This window comes from Lotus japonicus, chromosome 5 (genome assembly GCF_012489685.1).
Source record: "Lotus japonicus ecotype B-129 chromosome 5, LjGifu_v1.2".
Taxonomy (NCBI): Eukaryota; Viridiplantae; Streptophyta; class Magnoliopsida; order Fabales; family Fabaceae; genus Lotus; species Lotus japonicus.
Genome location: NC_080045.1, coordinates 60,204,696 through 60,222,408, shown reverse-complemented (window position 1 = coordinate 60,222,408; position 17,713 = coordinate 60,204,696). Strand labels below are relative to the sequence as shown.

The 17,713-nt window shown below is 37.5% G+C and overlaps 3 protein-coding genes across 3 annotated transcripts; 2 read left to right on the top strand and 1 right to left on the bottom strand.

Moving 5' to 3' along the window:
* Positions 1-683: 683 nt before the first annotated feature.
* Positions 684-1,374, bottom strand: LOC130718256 (embryogenesis-like protein). The gene has a single exon (XM_057568790.1). It carries the CDS (start codon positions 1,259-1,261, stop codon positions 806-808), a length of 456 nt encoding a protein of 151 aa, XP_057424773.1. The 5' UTR covers positions 1,262-1,374; the 3' UTR covers positions 684-805.
* A 2,628-nt stretch (positions 1,375-4,002) lies between these two features.
* On the top strand, positions 4,003-4,839 carry LOC130719911 (F-box/kelch-repeat protein At3g23880-like). Its single transcript, XM_057570506.1, has one exon. It carries the CDS (start codon positions 4,003-4,005, stop codon positions 4,837-4,839), a length of 837 nt encoding a protein of 278 aa, XP_057426489.1.
* An 11,280-nt stretch (positions 4,840-16,119) lies between these two features.
* Positions 16,120-17,470, top strand: LOC130720645 (uncharacterized). Its single transcript, XM_057571317.1, has 2 exons — positions 16,120-16,277; positions 16,498-17,470. The coding sequence occupies exons 1-2, from the start codon at positions 16,194-16,196 to the stop codon at positions 17,206-17,208; spliced, it is 795 nt and encodes a 264-aa protein (XP_057427300.1). The 5' UTR covers positions 16,120-16,193; the 3' UTR covers positions 17,209-17,470.
* Positions 17,471-17,713: the final 243 nt, after the last annotated feature.

The following is a 17,713-nucleotide window of genomic DNA, read 5'->3' as shown; positions in this document are numbered from 1 at the left end:
TTTGATAGAGTATACAACTTCAGCTGATGCATTCAACCATAGTAGTTGGGGTTTTCGTGAGGAGGATGACAAATCAACAGTAAACCAATTGTGTTGTAGATCAGGGATTGGTTCACCATTAATCGAAGGCAAAGTTGGCTTCAAATAAAGATCAAGCGGCTGCAGAAAGCAATTCCTCATTAGATCAATCGGAAGAGACTCTATTGATGGATTGCTGACAGAGAGGTTGAAGGACGAAGGCTAACACGGAACCACACCTAGATTAAGTGACGGTTGTGAGAGAGAAGGCTCGAAATCAGACGGAGGTGGATCGTACGGCGGAGTAGGTAGAGAGGAAGAGAAGACACGCGATTAGAGACTTAGGGTTCACGGGAGTCAGGGATGAACAGTGTCGGAGGCAAAACGACGTCGTTCTAGACTCGTTCACTTGAAAAAAAAAAAAAACAAACAGAACTAAGTCAAATAAAGACAGGTGTCAAGCTGTGATTAGATGTTTTATAGCTACAGTAATGCGAGAATAAGAAGTAGTAGATTACAGCCAATCAAGGGTAATTAACCCTACTAACCATTTAGACAGTAGTTATTTCTAATCACACTTTAATTGCATTACATTTAATATTTTTCACTTCATTCATTCATCCTACATGTTGCATTCAATTGTTATCCAAACACATACCATCATCAAAGATGGCTTTCAATCTATTTATTTAAAATTACACCAAAATTAAATACCCTAAGAATCCCTGAGCTAAACTCATTGACTAGCATAAGCAACAACCATCAAATAAAGAAAAGTGTCTTACTCTTACTCATCCAATTGTTGAAGCTCAGCTTTCAACTGTTCAATCTTCAAACCCATTGATCTCTGCAAAGCTGCTCTATCCTTCTCCGGCAACCTCGCCAACAATCGTTCAAACATGCCCACAACCTCATTGACAGCAGCACGAGCACACTCAGCTTCTTCATTGAAATACACAGTCTCTTTGGACTCCAAGGCCATATCTATCTCTTCCCTCGCTTCTACAAACTTGAGGTTGATGGTGTCCACCTCTTTGTTCTGATCAACCTCGCTCGACCCACCACAGAAACTTCTCAGATTGTGCATAATCGCGAATTTGGATATAGAGTGGAAATTTGAAGCGGGGATGATGTGAGTCGATGATGTGAAGGGAATCAGTGAAGTGGGTATTGGAGATTGGCGAACAGAGTGTCCGATTCTGAAGAATGAGTTGAAGAGTGAAACGTTCGCGCGTCGATTCATTATGCTCGGTGAAATTCACAGGTGCAGTTGGAAGTTGCAGAGGCGAGAGAGAGAAGAAGAGGCCCTTAAACCTTTAGGTAAAGAGAAAATATAGGTGGAACAAAATGGTAACAAGACTCTCATTTTTTTATTAGTAGAGTGACTAGAGTCCATTGAAAACATGAGTCGCATTTCCGATTTAGTGGGATTCACATGAGTGATATTTTAGCTCAGTGTCAAGTTAATGTTTATTCACACTTCTCTCAAACTCATGGTAACACATAAAGTGAGAGATACGAAGAGAAGAAAAAAAAATGTGTGATGGTTTAAAACGTATAAATTATTGATGAGTTTTAAAAAATTGTTAGTAATATTTCATGACGAGGTCAATGCCCAAGACTTTTTGGCCATTAGTAGATTATGTGATATGAAGAGGAAATGAAAGATATAAGAAAAGAAAGTGAGTAGAAATGAGATGAAATAATAAATGAGGTGTGAATAAGTTAAAATAAACTTTCTTTACGCCTCAAACCCTCTTACATCTAGGAACAAGAGATACGATACGGTAAATGATGATATGAAAATAAATAGAGAAATAAAAAAGTAATTGTTAATAAAATAAAAGAGAAATTGAAGCGTGAATAAATGAGAGAAGCCCGAACTTAAATGAAGGATCTGACTCCTTAGTGATGAATAAGTCATTTTTTAAGGCAAAGTAAGTCATGACAAATGCTAATTGAGAAATCAATATTGAGGTTGAACCGTCGGTAAATTAGTCGATCAATGACAAATTTGTGCCCTTCAGTAACAGACTGTTCGTAAATGCCATGTTTCTTATAGTGTCTAAAATTTATTGAGGACAACGTTGTCGAAAGCTTACTTAAAAATAAAGTTATCGGTGTAGTAATGACAACATTGTTTGTTAGTAAGTTTCCATAAAGTTTGTAAAAACCTATGAAGCACACACACTTCTTATATATGGAGTGAAGTGTCGAACACCGACACACGAATGACAACGACACGACACGTGTCAGATACTTCTTTGCGTTGTCTGATTAAAAAAATATTACTTGTATTTTTTTTAAAAAATATAATTTTTAAGAGTGATGTATGAATTTTAATATGGGCTTTTCCCTATAACAAAGTATGTTTTTATTATGCACTTAAATATTAATTTAGTATTTTTTAAGAATAAAATAAGATCTAGAAAAATTAATTTGACCCCGATCTTCAAACAGAAAAGTTACTATTTTGAGTATTTTCCTCCTGTAAAAGAAAAACAGAAAAGTCACTAAAAGGTTAAATAAGAAAACCAAAAATCAATTTAATGCAAATAGTAATACTCAGGTGCAGAATATTGTGAAGTTGGGAAGAATATATAGGGCCCGTTTGGTGCGATGTATAGTATAAGGCTTGATAGTATAAGACCTGATAGTATTAGGCCTGATAGTATAAGCCCTGATAACTTTCTTATACTATCAAGCGTTTGGACATACTCTGTATAATTTACCATATCGTTTAAATTAATGCAATTTTATGTTTAATGAAGTATTGAATAATGGTATATAATAAAAATCAAATATGGAGGTGATTATAACGGTGGTGGCGGTGGTGATGGAAGTAGTGGTAGGTTGTTGGTGGTGGTGGCAATGGTGGTAGGTTGGTGTTGGTGGCGGTGGTGGTGACAGTGGAGATAGGTTGGTGGTGGTGGTGGCAGCGATGGTGGTTGTGGTGGTGGCGATGATAGGGTGGTAGTGGTAAGGCGGTGGTAAGGCGGTGGTGGAGGCAATGGTGGTGGTGGTGGCGATAGGGTGGTGGTTGTGGTGTCGGTGGGGGCGGTGGTGGCAATAGAGTGGTGACGACGATTATGGTGGTGGTGGCGATAGGGTGGTGGTTGTGGTGTCCGTGGTGGCGGTAGGGCGGCGGCGGTGGTGGTGGCAGTGGCGGCAACACCGGTGGTGGTGATCGGATGGTGGCGGTGGTGGCAGCGATGGTGGTTGTGGTGTTGGCGACGATAGGGTGTGGTGGTGGTGGTAAGGCGGTGGAAGCTTAGTAGGGTGGCGGCGACGGTGGAGGGTGGAGGCAATGGTGGTGGTGGTGGCGATAGGGTGGTGGTGGCAGTGATTATGGTGGTGGTGGCGGCGACGACGGTGATCGGGTGGTGGCGGTGGTAGTGTCAATGGTGGTGTAAGTTGGCAGCAATAGAGGGTGGTGGTGATGGTGACTTATACATCACAACCTTATCATGCCTTATCCATCACTCGCATGATGAATTAAATAATACGTCATTTTAACGTATAAGGGGACTTTGATGGATAAGCTTATACAATACAATGTCATCACCAAACAATGGATAAACTCATAATGTATTGTATAAGCTTATACTATCATGCCTAATACGACGTGCCAAACGAGCCCATAATTTCTAGCAGGGAGAGAGTGGCGACGTTCAAAACCACCGCCTCGCCACCATGTCACGGAGGCTGTCACCGCCGGCGTTACCAGACGAACTCATCTACGAGATCCTTCTGAAGCTTCCGGTGGAATCCCTACAGCGATTCAATTGCGTATGCAAATCATGGAAAACCCTAATTTCCCATCCTCAATTTGCGAAAGATCACCTTGACTCCTCAATCTCAGGTGCAATCATGACCCAGCCTCGATTGGCCTTAGTTTACGATGATTCGAACACGGCCACAACATATTCTATGAATTCATTCTTCCAAAACACACCAACCCTTTCTCAAAAACGTAAATTTAGGATGGCAGAAAAGTACAACCATATTGTAGGTTCAATCAATGGATTACTGTGTTTGCGTGATATTAATAATGGTTGTTTTACATTGTACAACCCTTCTACCAAATTGGTTTCCAGGAAATCCCTTGCTTTTCCTAAAGAGATTAGTAGACACTGGATCCCTAATAATGCATTTTTTGGCTATGATAAAGTGAATGACAAGTACAAGGTGCTAGCATTAGGGGTTGATGGTGCTTTTAAACTCTCGGCCAGACTATATACCTTTGGTGAAAGTGAAAGTAATTGGAGGACAATGACTCAAGATCTCTCGTTTGGTGCCAGGAGTTCTTGGGACTCGCGTCAGACATTTCTGAATGGTAATCTGCATTGGCTGCCTAGGCTTGGGCCAGGTCATGGTTCTGATAAATTGGTGATTATTTCTTTTGACGTGGAAAAGGAGACTCATGGTGAAATGTTGCTACCTTCTGAGCTGGAGGGTGAAATTTGGAGTCTTGACCTGCATGTCTTCAATAAGTATCTTTATGTGTCGCAATATTCTCACAAAACTCGTTTAGTTCTTTGGTTGATGAAAGAGTATGGAGTTCAGGAATCTTGGACTAAAGTGATGACGATCCCTCTCAAGTCTAGATACCGTATTTGTAGATGCGATGCTCCTCGCCTAATACCCTTGAGCATTTTGGGAAATGGTGTTGTTGTTCTTAGAACGGGATGTTATTGTTCTTATTTAGTTACGTATGACTCAAAGAATGACCAATTTGGACGTCGTTGTAGGATTAAGCGAAGTTCACCACTTCAATGGCATGTAGGGATTTATCATGAAAGTCTAGTTTCACCACCATGATATGTTTCATTTTTATGGAGTCTTCCAAGCTTAGCTTATATGACTTCTTGTGCGTCAGAAGCTTGAAACTTGATTATGATAGAATGAAGGGTGTTAGTTGTTTTGGTGAAGCCTCATCTGTGGATTTTTTTGCTTATATCTCTTTGTTTTGTATAACTGGTTGTTGGATTCACCTTATATTTGTAGTTTTTTTTATAAGCCACCTTATATTTGCAGTGATCTTTGGATTCTATTCTAATTAGAAAGTGTTGTTGAGTATTATTGAGGCCATCATCTGCATAGCTGTAATAGATGCTTAATGTGTGCTAAAACAGAGTTCATCAGGCAGGTGCCGCAGTACTTGAATATTTTCTGCTATTGTTTAACCTGTATATGTATGACAAAGAAGAATTTAGAAGAAATCCAAAATTAAAAAACTTAAAAATTGGATACATATCTAGCACACCATCTATTTGAATTGTTGGATAAAAAAGCTTTTTGTATTTCTTATGCTCTCGACCTCTCGTACTTCTGAAAACTTTTTTTTTTCCTTAGTCCAAACCAAACTTAATAATACACTGGTTTACAAAGGAAACATGGGTATAAATGAAAGAAATGTTTAGGGCTTCAGTTTGTTAAAGTCTTCATATGAAATATTTTCCCTTTGCAACTATTTAGTAGGAACCTGTTTTAGCTTTATATCCTTTCTAGGCTAACTTGTTTAAATTGCAAGGGGATGAAGTTATGGAGGAATTTCGAATGGTTTTGGAGGAACAAAGCAGGTACCTAGGCCTTCTTATAATTTCTATAAAATATTTCGGTCAGAATTTCTATTACTAAGTCAAATTGGTATGGTTTAGTTTTATTTTTCTTGATGTACCTTTCTGTACGTTCAGATTCTAAGTCTATCAAAGGAGGATACTTCCTTCTGTAGCCTTGTCTGTTAGTGTTCCTAACACACCAAACCTCCATAAATAATCAGCCTACTAGCAGAAATTTGACTTTCATAATGCACATATATGCAGATGCATGCTTCCCTCCATGTTTGCTTTTGTAATTTAGTTAGGGCTGTAACCTCAGTTTCACATTAGAGATGTGTGGTTTGTTTGATTTCAACACACACCATGTCTCTAAAGCTGGTGGTGTTTCTGTTTCCAATTGGCCTTTCAAGGTTTGGATTATTGGGATTGGCCTTCCTATTTAACATGTTTGTTGGAGTCGAGTCGAGTTCAAACACTAGGAGAAAAAGGAAGAGGATTTTCATTTTTTATGATCGAAGAGGCCATAAAAGCTATGGAAGATGGATATGCAGTGATTCACAGGATTATTGGTGGTGGCATGACAAATACAGGCCTAGGAAGCCAAATGAAACAACCCTTATACCTCGTGGTTAAAACTTAAAAGGCATTGCTGTAAAAAAAAAAATAACTTAAAAGGCATTAATTTCTGATTGTTAGCTTCTTTTTTTCGTTGAATATTTTTAATCGTTAGCTAGAGTCTAGAGATGCCTTTGGTGCTCATGAAAATAAAATAAAAAATCCTTAATTTTACCAACTCTAGTATTATGATTTGTAGATGAATTACTTAGTAAATTATATTATTTTATATTTATTAAACAATTTATTTACTACTTCTTTATATACATATATAAAAAAATAATTCAATCCAAATCTTCCAACGGATATAGGATTGAATTCAATTAATCTGATTGATAACCACAAACTTAATAAGATAGATAATTTAAAAGAACTGAAAGAAAAAGTTTGGAGAATTAGATTAGTTAGTTACCATTTTTTAAAAAGACAAATTATTCTAATTCCTTTTTTAAAGGAAGTTAATCTAATTTGAAGGTACTCAGATGTTTTGTTGTGCACAGACCAATTTTATTTTTTTTTCGTGTAAGAAAGGTGTCCTCCTTCGAAAGACAATCCTGTTTGAATCGGGAGCATCCGCATCAATGTAACTAATTATCCCAATGAAGTTTTTTTTTTTCATCCAAGGCTCGAACCCGAGACCTTGCTTAAGGAGAATCAAACATGTACCATTTGAACCAACCACTCGTTGTACCAAAAAGATGTTTTTGTTGTGCAATATTTCATTTAATTATTTTAATAAAAAGAAAAGAAAAATTCATGAAAATTAAATATAAAAATAAAATCACAAAAATTGTTAAGTAGTAAAATATAATTTTATTCCTTTGAGTTCTAGAGAATAATTTGGGTGCACTGTGATTCCCAATTATCCAATCATACTTCAATTAAGATGCGAGAATAGGGATGACAACGGGTAGGATCGGGCACTGGTTTTATAATTACCAAACCCAAACTCAAATCCCAGAACCCAAACCCAAACCCAAACACAAACCTTATGGGCGATAAAATGAAATCCATGCCTAAATCCATTGGGTTTCGGATTTACCCGAAACCCAAACCCATTAGTTACGTAGCAACTCAATCCAGAACTTACTTTCATATAAAAAAAAAGTAAAATTCATAGAAAGAAAACAAAAAAACTATTCATCATCCTCATCCATCACTAAAGTGAGACAACAATAGTTTAGAGTTTACTTTCTCAAACATACAAAAGTACAATTAATCATCAAACACTAAGAACAAAGTTTATAAATATATATATGTATGAGGGTTTTCTTGTAATTTTATGTTTCGGGTATTTTTGGGTTCGGGTTTGGGCGGGTATGGACACGGATTTAACTAATACCAAACCCAAACCTATAAATGACTACAGTAACGGGCAAAACCCAAACCCAAATCCAGTCAACTCGGATTTTACCCGTCAAATCGGATCGGGTTCGGGCGGGTACTCATGGGTTTGGGCAAAATTGCCATCCCTATGCGTGAAAAATCAATTTTTTTATTTAATTTAACTAGTTTTTTTTTTTCCGATACATCGGAAAACATTTAATTTAGAGAAAAAGTTTGATACACCGACGGTGTAAAGTTTTTTTACACCGTCAACCAATCAGATTTCAAGAATATGAGAAAATATCTCTTTTCATTTAATTTCATTAATTGACATGTCACATCCTTGAAATCTGATTGGTTGACAGTGTAAAAAAGCTTTACACCGTCGGTGCATCAAAATTAAACTCTTTAATTTAACTAGTTGATGATACATACATGTATTTTAAATTAATCTGATTGATGTTACAACTTAATTTTCAAAAAAAAAAATCTTACAACTTACAAGTATTTTTATAAAAAATCTAATTGATTTACTGTATAAAAAGCTTTATACGTTTTTTTTTTACACCGGAAAATTGTTGGAATTAGTGGTAATTCAGATTAGGTCATTGTGTTTTTAGAGAGTTTATTAGTTGGTCCTTCAGAGTCTGTATGTTGTTAATTGTGATCCCCGTGTAATGAATAAAAGGCACTCACTATATGTGAGTGCAGTGTATCAATAATATTCATCTTCTTCATTCAATCAGAGCTTCATTCTTTCCTACGTTTACTTCAAGATTCATTATTGTGTTGATTGTTCCTAAATCTAGCATTGATTGTGGTAATCAATTACGTTCAAGGGATTTCTGAGATAGAAATCCAACAGTGGTATCAAGAGCTTCACGATCCGGCGACGTGAGCCACCACCCGTGCACGGCGATCTACGACGGAGTGTGAATCAGTCACAACGGAGGTGCTTGCTCCGTTGGAAGCTCCGGTGGAAGTGGACGCTTCTTTTAAGGTGATGGCTGGAACGAATGGCAATTTCCCAGCTTCGTTGCCGGTTCTTGACGGCAAGAGTGATTGGGAACGGTGGAATACCCAGATGCTTGTCATCTTCGGGTTTCAAGATGTTCTGGAGATGGTGACTTCTGGGTATGATGCTCTACCGGCGGAACCAACGGCGGAGCAAAGCGCTGCTCATAAGGAGCTGAAGAAGAAAGATATGCGGGCTCTGTTCATTATCCATCAGTGTGTTAACCCTGCAAATTTTGAGAAAATTGCAGCGGCGAAAACGTCGAAGGAGGCGTGGGATATTCTGAACAAGAGCTACGAAGGTGTGGCAAAATTGAAGAAGGTCAAGTTGCAGACTCTCAGAAGACAGTATGAAGCTCTGAAGATGGAGAAATCAGAGACGATTTCTAAGTTTTTTACTCGACTTCAGACCTTGACAAACCAAATGAAGACGAATGGAGAGACTATGAATGATCAAATGCTTGTAGAAAAGGTTCTTCGATCTTTGACTACAAGATTTGATCATATAGTTACTACTATAAGGGAGTCTAAGGATTTGGATACAATGAAGGTTGAGGAGCTTCAAGGTTCATTGGAGGCTCATGAAATAAGATTGAATCTGAGAGAGTCTGACAGAGAAACTGAACAAGCATTGTATGCTCATGGTGGTACCAGCAAGAAGAAGTGGAGTAGCAACTCTAAGACCTTCAAGGAGAAGAATTGGAAGAACAAGGATTCTGGGCAGTCTTCACATGAGGATGAAGGTGAATCCAAGAAGAAGTGGGATTCCAAGGAAAAGAATCAGGATAAAGATAAGTTCAAGAAAGGAAAAAGCAAGAAGAGTGTTCAGTGTTTTGCATGTAAAAAGTATGGACACTATGCTTATGAATGCAAAAATAAGAAGAAGGGTAACAAGACAAGTGGTGATGATCGAGCTTATTCTGCTCATGAAGATGATGAATCAGATGGTGAGCAGGTATTGTTTGTTGTCCCTGATGATGAATCTAGTAGTAGTTTTATTCAAATTCCTAGCCTTATTGGTAGTGAAGTTGTAAATTCTGCTGTTAGTTCTCACATGCTTGATGAGAACACCTGGTACTTAGACTCAGGCTGTTCATCTCATATGACTGGTCACAAAGAGTGGTTTGTTGACTTGGATGAGAGGAAATCTAGTAGTGTTAGGTTTGCTGACAATAGCACTATTAGATCAACTGGTATTGGAAGGATTCTTATCAAAAAGAAGAATGGAAAACAAGCATTTATCACAGATGTGTTGTATGTTCCCAGTGTGAAACATAACTTGATTAGCCTAGGGCAGTTGGTTGAGAAAGGCTATTCATTGAAGACTAAAGGGAAGAATCTGTTAGTGTTTGATCCAAAGTATAGGTTGATTTTGAGATTAGCATTGGCAACAACCAAGACTTTTCAGGTTGATCTCAACACTAGTGATGCACAGTGTATGAAAGCAAGTACTTCAAATATGGATAGGCTTTGGCATCTCAGATATGGTCATCTGAATTTCAAAGGCTTGAATCAGCTCCATAATGAAGATATGGTGAAGGGTCTTCCACTGGTAAAGGTCTCTGGTCAGTTGTGTGAAGGTTGTTTATTGAGCAAGCAGCCTAGAAATGTTTTTCATGAGAGTATGCCAGTGAATTCTAAGGATGCATTGGATGTGGTATATTCTGATGTGTGTGGACCTTTTGAGGTTGTGTCATCAGGTGGTAATAGATATTTTGTGTCTTTTATTGATGATCATACTAGGAAAATGTGGACCTATCTACTAACCAGAAAGTCAGAAGTGTTTGAGATTTTTAAGAAGTTCAAGATGTTAGTTGAGAAGCAAAGCAGTAGAAGCATAAAAACCCTGAGAACAGATGGTGGAGGTGAGTATGTTTCAAAGGAGATGAAAGCATTTTGTGAAGAAGCTGGAATTTATCATGAAATAATAGCTCCATATACTCCTCAGCATAATGGAGTGGCTGAGAGGAGGAATAGAACTATTGCTAACATGGTGAGAAGTATGTTGAGTAGCAAGAAGTTACCAATGAAACTGTGGGGTGAAGCTGTATCTACTGCCACTTACATTCTCAACAGGTGTCCTACCAAAAGATTGAAGTCTTTGACACCTGAGGAAGCTTGGACAGGTTTGAAGCCAATTGTGAAACATTTTAAGGTTTTTGGATTTGTGTGTTATAGACACTTGCCAGATCAAAGGAGGAAGAAACTGGACAACAAGAGTGAGAAGCTACTTCTAGTGGGGTATCACTCTACAAGTGCTTATAGACTACTTAACCCTGTGACAAATGGTATAATCATTAGTAGAGATGTTGTTGTTGATGAAGAAACAACATGGGATTGGCCTGATGATGAAGCAGTGGGATCCAGTGCAAAAGTTCAGTTTAATTTTCCTGAGTTGTTACCTGATGCTGAAACAGATGTGAATGAAGGATCAAGCGAATCAGCTGTACAAGGAACTGTGAATCTTCCTACTGGTGATGTGGTTCAGAGGACTCAAAGATCAAGACACTTGCCTGCTAGGTTAGATGACTATGTGCTATTTCCTGACAATGAGGTTACACATGAAGGTGATCTGGTTCATCTAGCTTTGAATGCTGAGATTGAGCCAGTGAGTGTTTAAGAGGCTTTTCATCATGATAATTGGATCTTAGCTATGAAGGAAGATCTTGGTTCTATTGAGAAGAATAAGACTTGGAGTCTTGTTGATTTACCAAAAGGGAAGAAGGCTATCTCTGTGAAATGGGTCTATAAGACCAAGTTAAAGTCAGATGGCTCTATAGCTAGGTATAAGGCCAGGCTTGTAGCAAGGGGTTTTCAACAGAAGGAAGGGCTTGACTACACTGATGTTTTTGCTCCTGTGGCCAGAATGGAAACTGTAAGGATGGTTGTTGCTACTGCTAGTCTTAAGAATTGGAGGTTGCATCAGCTCGATGTTAAATCTGCATTTCTCAATGGACCTCTTGATGAAGAGGTATATGTCCAACAACCTCCTGGCTTTGAGGTTAATGGTGATGAGCACAAGGTTTATAGGTTGTATAAAGCCTTGTATGGACTCAAGCAGGCTCCTAGAGCATGGAACAAGAGGATTGATGGTTTTCTGAATCAGTTGGGATTTGTAAAATGCATCTCTGAGCATGGTGTATATGTCAAGAGATCAAAGAACACTGGAATGATCATAGTGTGTCTGTATGTGGATGATCTCTTGGTTACTGGGAGCAGTGAAGATGAGATAGTTGAATTTAAGGAGAAGATGGAATCTGAATTTGAAATGAGTGACATGGGAGAGCTTTCATTTTTCTTGGGAATTGAATTTCTCAGGACTAAGCAAGGAATTTTCATGAGCCAAAGGAAGTATGCGGCTGAGGTATTGAGGAGGTTTAATCTAGCTGAGTGTAATGCTGTGACTTCTCCAGTGGAGTGTGGTACTGTTCTGACTAAGGCAGATACTGGGAAGTCAGTTGATTCTACATTGTTCAAGCAACTAGTGGGTTCTTTAAGGTATCTGTGTTGTAGTAGACCTGAAATTAGCTATGGTGTGGGACTTGTGAGCAAGTTTATGGAGAATCCTAAAGAGTCTCATTATCTAGCTGCCAAGAGGATACTTAGATACATTAAAGGAACCCTTAGTCATGGTGTGTTGTTTCCAGGAAATGCTTACAATGTGAAGAAGGAAGTCACAGGTCATGTCGACAGTGACTGGAGTGGAGACAAGGATGATAGGAAAAGTACTACAGGCTATGTGTTTTTGTGTGGTGATGCACCAATCTCATGGTGTTCCAAGAAGCAGCCAATAGTAGCACTTTCATCTTGTGAAGCTGAGTATGTTGCAGCTTCATTTGGTGCATGTCAAGCTCTATGGATTAACACATTGATGGAGGAAATTGGACTGAGAACTTCTGGAATTATGAAGTTGCTGGTTGACAATAAGTCAGCTATTGATCTTGCCAAGCATCCTGTGGCTCATGGAAGAAGTAAGCATATAGAGACTCGTTTTCATTTCTTGAGGGACCAAGTCACAAGAGGGAAACTAGAGTTGGTTCATTGTCCAACTGAGGACCAGCTTGCAGATCTGTTTACAAAGCCATTAAGGCCTGAGAGGTTTGCAGCTTTGTGTAAGAAGCTGAAGATTGTATCTGCTGAGAGTATTCTGAATTAAGGGGGAGTGTTGGAATTAGTGGTAATTCAGATTAGGTCCTTGTGTTTTTAGAGAGTTTATTAGTTGGTCCTTCAGAGTCTGTATGTTGTTAATTGTGATCCCCGTGTAATGAATAAAAGGCACTCACTGTATGTGAGTGCAGTGTATCAATAATATTCATCTTCTTCATTCAATCAGAGCTTCATTCTTTCCTACGTTTACTTCAAGATTCATTCTTGTGTTGATTGTTCCTAAATCTAGCATTGATTGTGATAATCAATTGCGTTCAAGGGATTTCTGAGATAGAAATCCAACAAAAATTAAAAAAAAAAAGCTTTATACTATCCGTGCATGCACCTCCTTTTTCTTATTTATTTTATCAATTTTATATAAATGTTTACCGTATATACTTTTTATTCGGATTGATTTGTTTGGAGTTTTACTTATTAAGAATCATGAAGATCACGTATATCAGGCTTTTATAATTTCAAAGGATATATCCATGGGGATAATATTTAGATTTAGTCACGTTAAAAGAAAAATATTTAGATTTGGTTTTATTTTTAAGGAGCATATTTACTTAATGTTATTATGGGCTTATCTCTAAGAAAATCGTTATTTTTAGGGATCTAAGAAAATCGTTTTAAAATTGAGCAATTCTGTTAATGTAGGGCAGCATTGCAGGGATATAAAAGTGTGATTGCAGATAGCATTGAACCGTATGTTTGAAATCACCACCGTCCTTATGTCACCAAGTCTGTCGCGGTTGCCGGTCTTACCGGACGAACTCATCTATGAGATCTTAGTGAAGCTTCCGGTGAAATCCCTTTTGCAATTTAGGTGCGTGTGTAAATTATGGAAAACTCTAATCTCTCATACCCAATTTGTCAATGACCACCTTCATGCCTCAAATACAATCATGAACCACAAGCGGTTGGTCTTAGTTTACGATTATTCAACCAAGGCCACAACATATTCTATGAATTCATTCTTTCAAAACCCACCAACCCTTACTGAAAAACTGACCTTCAAGATTGGAGGCAAGCACATTTTTATAGGTTCACTCAATGGATTGATGTTTGCGTGATTATAATGGTTGTTTTAGATTGTGTAACCCTGCTATCAGATTGGAGTCTAAAAGATCGCCGCCCACTCTTTTTCCCGAAAATCTTATGTTCTATTATGACGTTTTTTTTGGATATGATAAAGCGAACAACAAGTACAAGGTGCTAGTATTTGGGGTCGATGGTGGTAAAATCGTGGCCAAACTTTATACCTTTGGTGAAAGTTATTGGAAAACGATTCAGGATCTCCCATGTCCTGCTAATGCTAAGTGTATGACATATGTGAGTGTGAATGGCAATCTGCATTGGTTGAATGATTTTAGTAAACCAGTGATTATTTCCTTTGATGTGGAAAAAGAGACTTATGGTGAAATACTGCTACCTCCTCAATTTAATAAACTGGAATGTCACGAGAATAACTATTGGCTTGAGCTGTATGTCTTCAATAATTATCTCTATGTGTGTCAACTCTTTTACTATAAAACTTCTCGTTTAGTTTTATGGGTGATGAAAGAGTATGGAGTTCAAGAGTCTTGGACTAAATTGATGACAAATTGACAATTCCTTACAATTTTCATTTTTCCAGATCCCATATTTCTAGATGTTATTACAAGAAAGACTTTCCTGATTTTAGACCCTTGTGCATTTTGGAAAATGGTGTTGTTCTTCTTACAGCTACATGTTCCCATTCCTACTTAGTTGCCTATGACTCAAATAATGGCAAATTTAGACGTTGTTGTAGGATTACGCGAAGTTCACCAATGATATGGCGCGGAGGAATTTATCATGAGAGTTTAGTCTCACCACCATGATATGTTGCATTTGTACAGAGCTTTCCAAGCTCTACATATAACTTTATTATCATAGATTACATAGTTTGAGTTGTTTTGGTGAAATCTCTTCTTCGAATTCTTTGCTTATATCTCTTTATCTTGTATTATTGATATGGTTGGATTCACCTTATATTTTTAGTGATGATCTTTTTCCTTTTTTATATGTTTAGAAAGAGTGTTGTTGAGTGTTATTGAGGCCAATATTTGCAAAGATGTATCGTAGAATCAATCATCTCAATCGCACTTTTCTTTATTTATTGTAAGTTGTAACACTGCATACCTAAAGCTCACTAATGTAGCTGAGAAATGTTAACGAGTTATTTTGATTAGTGTAGTAGCAGACCACGTAACTTCAGCATATAACAAACTTTGTTCACTCCCAATGCTTGGATAATTTTAGTATGCCAATCATCACATTACATCACTTAAGTAGAACTGTAGAAACTAACTGATGAGCTGCATGCCACATTTGAAGACCTTAGACTTGAAGCTAGAAAAATGTTTGGCTATATAGTGAGTAAACAATTACAGCTTTCTGAAAATTGTTCTGAAATCTACATTTAGATAGGACATTATGTTAAATATTCATATGCTCTATGTTGATTACTCAACTGACTCTGAGAGAGATGTAAACAAAAGAGAACCATTCCTATTGTCTTCTAAACATCTTAATTAACTAGTTTCTTCACTACCAGAAAAACAGAGTTAGAAAATCTCATTCATTGAATGCCATATCAAACCAAAACCAATGCAACAAGTTGTCAATGCTGAACTGAGCATGCCAAAAGAATATAAATAGTTTAACCCATTCATTCACACCCCTCAAGGTAGGGGTGTTCATAACCGAACCAATCCAAACAAAACCGACAAACCGATCCAAAAAAACCGAAATCCAATCAAACCGAAAACCGAACAGATTGAAAATTGAAAAAACCGAAATTATTTATTGGATCGGATCAGATTTCGGATTTGATTTCCAAAACCGAACCAATCCAATCCAAACCGAACATTCACAAATATGTATACTTTTAGTTATACATATATCAATATATCATTCCATTTACACTTACATAGTACATATTTATTGTATATATATTGATTATATCAAACATGCATCAAAGTTTACTATATACATGCATCAAAGTAAACAATTATAATCATAATTTTAAAATTGATTGACTATGTTATAATTTATGAATGTTATATTAATGTTATAAATTATGTATCATTGTATTTATCATATATTATGTATTTTTAAAATTTATACAACACAATTTCAAAGTAAAAAAAAGTGAAACAAAAACCGAACAATCCAATCAAATCCAAACCGCTATAGATCGGATCGGATTGGTTCGGATTTGAATTTAGTAAAAAATCCATTGGATGACAAAATCATAAAACCGATGAGATCGGATCGGATGATTTTTCTCCTCAAAACCGATCCAATCCAATCCGCGAACACCCCTACCTCAAGGTTTCTTTGAATAACACTTTAATTAAAATCTACACATCACCCCACTCACTCACCCATATAAATAGTTAAATCACAAAATGACGTGAAGTTGTGAAGAATATAAGTCCGAGCAGGGAAAGTGTGGTGCTTGATAGCATTGAAACCGCCGCCGCCATGTCACGGAGGCTGTCACCGCCGGCGTTACTAGACGAACCCATCCCCAATTTGGGAAAGATCACCTTCACACCTCAAACTCAGGTACAATCATGACCCACCCTCGATTGGCCTTAGTTTCCGAAGATTCGAGCAAGGTTGTTACATATTCTATGAATTCATTCTTCAAAAACCCACCAACCCTTAATGAAAAACGTAAATTTAAGATGGAAGGAGAGTACAACCATTTTGTAGGTTCAATCAATGGATTACTGTGTTTGTGTGATGTTAATGATTGTTTTAGATTGTGGAACCCTTTTACCAGATTGGTATCCAGAATGCATTTGTTGGCTATGATAAAGTCAATGACAAGTACAAGGTGCTAGCATTTGGGGTTGAAGTTGGTTATGGTATTATTAAAATGGTGGGTAGGCTTTATACCTTTGGTGAAAGTAATTGGAGAACACCGATTCAGGATCTCCCGTTTGGTGTCGCTAGTGCCGGTTGGGGTTCTAGTTGGGGTTCGCGCCAGACATTAGTGAATGGTAATCTGCATTGGCTTACTGCAAAAGGTGATGGTTCTGGTAAATGGATGATTAGTTCGCTTGACGTGGAAAATGAGACTCATGGTAAATTGTTGCTACCTCCTATGCTGGAGGATGAAGTTGGGCGTATTGACCTGGCTGTCTCCAATAGCTATCTTTATGTGTGGCAATTTTCTCACAAAACTCTCTTAGTTCTATGGTTGATGAAAGACTATGGAGTTCAGGGGTCTTGGACTAAAGTGATGACGATCCCTCGTAAGTTCCATATTTCTAGAATCCCTATTTGTAGATCCAATGCCCCTCATCATCTTAATCCCTTGTGCATTTTGGGAAATGGTCTTGTTGTTCTTAGAACTCCATGTTCTTGTTCTTATTTAGTTACGTATGACTCAAAGAATGGCCAATTTGGACGTCGTTGTAGGATTAAGCGAAGTTCACCACGTCAATGGCATGGAGGGATTTATCATGAGAGTCTAGTTTCGCCACCATGATATGTTTCATTTTATGGAGCCTTCCAAGCTTAGCTTATAAGACTGACTTCTTGTGCGTCAGAAGCTTGAAACTTGTTTATCACAGAATGAAGGGTGTTAGATGTTTTGGTGAAGCCTCATCTTTGAATTTTTTTGCTTATATCTCTTTGCTTTGTATAACTGGTTGTTGGATTCACCTTATATTTGTAGTTTTTTTTTATAAGCCACCTTATATTTGCTGTGATCTTTGGATTCTATTCTAATTAGAAAGTGTTGTTGAGTATTATTGAGGCCATCATCTGCAAAGCTGTAATAGATGCTTAATGTGTGCTAAAACAGAGTTCATCAGGCAGGTGCCGCAGTACTTGAATATTTTCTGCTATTGTTTAACCTGTATATGTATGACAAAGAAGAATTTAGAAGATATCCAAAATTAAAAAACTTAAAAATTGGATACATATCTAGCACACCATCTATTTGAATTGTTGGATAAAAAAGCTTTTTGTATTTCTTATGCTCTCGACCT